At 30.9% G+C, this 4,843-nt stretch overlaps 1 protein-coding gene across 1 annotated transcript in view; it reads right to left on the reverse strand.

Annotated features, from left to right (window-relative positions):
- LOC106467098 (nucleolar complex protein 4 homolog) overlaps nucleotides 1–4,843 on the reverse strand; it is a 36,442-nt gene that overhangs the window by 7,120 nt on the left and 24,479 nt on the right. The window contains exons 11-13 of the mRNA XM_013927418.2: nucleotides 2,959–3,122; nucleotides 330–412; nucleotides 5–97 (exon numbers count right to left, since the gene is read on the reverse strand). Of these exons, the coding sequence (XP_013782872.1) occupies nucleotides 5–97; nucleotides 330–412; nucleotides 2,959–3,122 (340 nt within the window). The remainder of the gene's footprint in view (nucleotides 1–4; nucleotides 98–329; nucleotides 413–2,958; nucleotides 3,123–4,843) is intronic.

Raw genomic sequence — 4,843 nt, forward strand, 5'->3', positions numbered from 1 at the left:
AAAATAAGTCTGACAGATCAAACTCCATCTTTGGGAGAGGTCCATTGATGAACTTGGCTTTAGAAGCAACATCTGGACACCAGTGATTCTGGAGAGTCTAATGAAAAGAAACTATATGTGATGAACCTTCCACAGATATGACTTTCTTATCTATAACTTCTTACGAATACTGTCTCAATCTATTGATATTTTTCTAGGCTTCACAAATGGAGAATATGAACAAAAAAAAAAGACTGATAATATAAAATGAAGTAAATACCAGTGATTTTCAGTTTAACATAATGTGAACTGTTTGTGATTTAATAACCAAACAAAAGTTAACTTTTTACCTTCACTTCCCACAAGGAACTCTCGATTGCTCTGCACTTTGTAAGATCACGCTCTTCCATGATGTATGGATCTGATGTAACATCTGCAAGTTGACGAAAACCAAGAAAGTTTTAAATAAAGTTGATGACAGAAACTTTTACAGTAAGTTCATTCAAGAAACTTGACCAACAATGAAACTACCGAAACAGTAGTTAATGCTATGCATTTTTTTAATCTATGTACTGATTACACAGGCCTGCGATGGTTTTATTGTCTTGAAATTTTTACATGTTCTACAGTAATTCCTGTACGCTGAATCCGAAAATGATATCCATGTTTCTCCATCCCATACAGATTTCTCTCAAAATGTCATAACGCAATACATAAAATAAAGACCGCAACACGTAGTTTTTTACATTAAAGGATGTAGATTTCACAAAAAAATCAAGATGAATGAGAATGCATGTTCATTTGACATCAATGTTCTTCCCTTTTCTTCAGTTTGTTTGTATTTTTTATTAACAAACAAGTTGGTTCAGTTACTTTAGAACCTAACTGACAAGACGAATTATTCTTCTCTACTCTGTTGTTACAATACAAAGCTGTGATACTCACTTTAAAATCACCACTATAACTGTTGGTTACCACAGTTGTATCTAGAGCTTTAAATAATTGTTTCCTTCTCATCAAAGTCTACACAGGCAGGTTCAATTATTTTAGGTCACTCTTTGACAAGATAAATTATTCTCCTCCATCTCTGTTATTACAATACAAGCTGTGAAACTCACTTTGGAAATTGCCATTATGCAATCTAATTTCACTTTCACTTACATAACTAACTTGGTCACCTATATAAATACATATTGCCAGACTGAAGCCTAAAACTTTCTAGAAACTACTAGACATTACGATGTAACATGACATCAATTCACAACAAATGATTCGTAAATGTATACGTAAGTAAACTTGCCATAACTATCACTTCTAAAAATAACTGATTTTAAAGCTCACACTATAACATTCGTGTACCTTCACTAAATTTTGCAAGCTTTTATTAATCATTAAGTCATTTGTAAACAAAAAATCTGACTTTTTAAGAAAGAATTTTCAATAAAAATTTCTCCATGAATATATATGGAGTCGAAGTGTTGACTGCTCTGAGTACAAAGTGATTTTTCAAGTTAACATTAAAAAATACTTTTCTTCATCTGAAAAAATCTCAAATTCCATTTCTGTCATTTCTAAAAACATTCTAAATAAATTGCTAATATTTCTTTATCAGTCACACTTTATATTTTATTTGTTATTTTCTCTACTCTAACTCTATTCAAGGTTGGTCAATTTGACCACCAAAAAAAAATCTAAGTCACCCCCCCTTTTTTTTTTCAAGAATGACTTCATATTGTAACATGAAACTACATTTGTTTAGCCTAAAGAGCTTAAATCTAGTAACAGTATATATCTGTTTCTATTTAAATTTTGTTTTATTGCTCTTTAAGCAGTGGCTAACAAACATTACCATAACCCATAGTTAAATCACTAGGCAAATGTGTAGCTTTAATTGTCATATCGCCCCCCTGTGGCGCAGCGGTATGTCTGCGGACTTTCAACGCTAGAAACCGGGTTTCGATACCCGTGGTGGGCAGAGCACAGATAGCCCTTGTGTAGCTTTGTGCATAATTAAAAAAAAACAAACAAACAAACAATAATTGTCCTATTAAATTACATAACGCCTGGCCTATTAGCAAGCATACCTCATGAAAAATTATTTATTTTACCAAATCTAACATAAAAAGCTCTAATTTTTAAATGTTGTTGTCATCACTCAGGCAAAGCATAATTTTTATAGCCTTCAATCTTATTTAGTTACAGAGATATACCATAGAAATTCAGATCCCTCTTGTCACGCCCACCCATCACATCCTCTCTTTCATAAATTGCCAATAGTTCTCTCTATTGTTAAATTATAACCAATAGAAAGTCAGAGTTTTAATCTATCAAATGATGTATTACATTACATTGTTTGCTGTACAAAGAATTGTCTATTTTGCTTCCAATTTAAACTTTATTCCCACAAAAAAAAACACATTGACGAACTTAACTGAATTGTTAAAGGCTGTCACATAGAAAACCAGAAAAATTGTGATAGTTATAGAACATTATTTGCTTTTTGCATTAATATTCTGTGTTCTTTAGTGCATTACTTAATAAAAAATTATATTGTGCATTAGTATAAAAAAGTAGGATTAAGTTTCATCGACAGTTGACAGCAAAAAACAAAAGAAGACCCAGGTAAGTATTATATTTCTTGTTTTTCATGTGTATTTTTTATTTGATATTATAAAAGTAACTATTATAATGAGTAATTTACAATAAATTTCGTACTTCTCAGAGGGGTGGTAAATAAATTAGAGAAGAGAAGATACCTAGAAAAAAAATGCCACAATGTTTAAATAAATTTGGAATGTAACTCAGTAAAACCTTGTAGCACGTGCAGAAAAAGATGCATGAGGGTTAAATAGAATCTTGAGGTTAGGATGTCCTAATAATAAATTACTTAAATCTTCTTAACACACGAAACATTTTCTCTATTAAGAAGAATCTCGAGATAGGATGTCTTAATAATAAGTTACTTGAATATCCTCTTACCACATGAAATATTTTCTCTATTGAGCAGAATCTTGAGGTTAGGATGCCTCAGTAATAAATTTCCAATGAATGGGATGACCATTAAAAGGGCATGAGGTGGTGCGCTCAAGGCTAACCTTGCTAATCGTTTGATGAATGCTGCTACCAGGTAGGCAGGAAGATGTCTAGAGAAAGAAAACCAAAACATCAATGAATAACATCTATATTACAATTTTTCAGTGTGATACTAAATTTAAAGCACCACCTAATGTTAAGGGTTAGGACTATTACAAAAACACATATTTCTTATTGATAAGTATTTAACTTATTTCTCTAATGTTACAAAAAATCCTCCAAATTTAAGATCCCTTTACAGATTAATTAAAATCTGTAGTTTGAAACTGATAATGAAAGAAATATAATTTTAAAAATAAAAGCTTTAAAGTTAAGGGTCAATAAGATCATTCTAGTTTAATTCAGTTTACAGTTGTTTTGTGAAGATAAACATGGTAAGATCAGAATTACAGTAAAAATTATTATACATAGCTTTACAAAAACTGGGATTGGTGCAAATCACCAATGCTGTTCACATAAGGATAACACTATTCTATCTGTTAAGCCTAAAAGGCACCAGGTTATGCTATACAGTATATAACATATCATGAAGTCCAATAAACATCATATTAAGTGTAGTTTCTTACAGTCTTTTTGGGTTGTAGTAGACAAATGTTGAGAGAAAATTCTAATTAGATAATGATCTTTTAACAAATTTTTTTTTAAAATGGGAGGGAAAAAAACAGGTTTTATTTTCATTAATAGGCTAGAAACATAAAAACAAAGAAGTAGCTCAAAACTACTTGATGGAAATGGTAAGTCTTATGAAGTTGTTAGAGTACTGGAAAATAAAGATATATATGTTGAACAATTTAGCTTTTGTATCGATAATAAAGTTCAGGTTCTATATTTTTCCATTTTCACTTATGGTTAATTGAGGTATTATACATACCATTAACCCTTTCGAGGCGGGTCACGGGTGAAAGGCTACGTCATCTCGTTTGTTGACTCGTATTCAAAATTTTATTGAACTACTATTTCATGAATTTGTGTCAATAAGTTTGGTATCAAACTGTAGATTATAATTCAAATTTTAGTTTTATACCTTACTCAATTTCTTCATTTAAAAGTAAATATAAAAAAAACATAGATAAACATTGACTTTTTGTGTGTCACATGATATGTTGAATGCAGCACTGGCTCAAATTAGATGTTTTTGAAGTCAAAATACTAAGTCTATAGTTTTGTATGAATTAGAAACTCAAATTACTGATATTGACAAGCTAGAATATAAAGTAAAAAGCTCTTATCTTTTCTATTTTCTAAGATATTGCTCATGTAATATATCAAACACAGTGGCACCCCACCCACCTATTTCCAATTTTGGAAATGCTCCTTTATATACACTTACTTCTATATATGATATGAATAACAAATCAAAAGCTCAGAATGTCCCCCTAGTGGCTTTCTCAGCCATTTTAAATTCTTAGAACGCCATTTCTTTCTTTTGAACCAAGATTTCAAGGAGGTAGGGCGTGTCTTTAGTCTGCTTGAAATTCCATATTTTTTTAGACTAAAATACATCTTAGTTACTAAGCTTGATAAACTATAGTGGAATTCTATCGTATTTATATAGCTGTCTTAGCTGAATATGGCTCCTATCCTGCCAAAATATATATTTGTGTCCTCTAGTATTACCATTCTCACCAATAAATGTGAAAAAAAAAGATGATGTATAAACACTAATAATGGCTGGAGACGGCTGGAATGGGTAATGAAGAAAAACTTTAATATAAGTTTAAACTGATGGTGGTACCTGATGATGACAAAACCTTGTCGAAACGTTGTACAT

Source organism: Limulus polyphemus, unplaced genomic scaffold, assembly GCF_000517525.1.
Source record: "Limulus polyphemus unplaced genomic scaffold, Limulus_polyphemus-2.1.2 Scaffold2488, whole genome shotgun sequence".
In the NCBI taxonomy this organism is placed as follows: domain Eukaryota; kingdom Metazoa; phylum Arthropoda; class Merostomata; order Xiphosura; family Limulidae; genus Limulus; species Limulus polyphemus.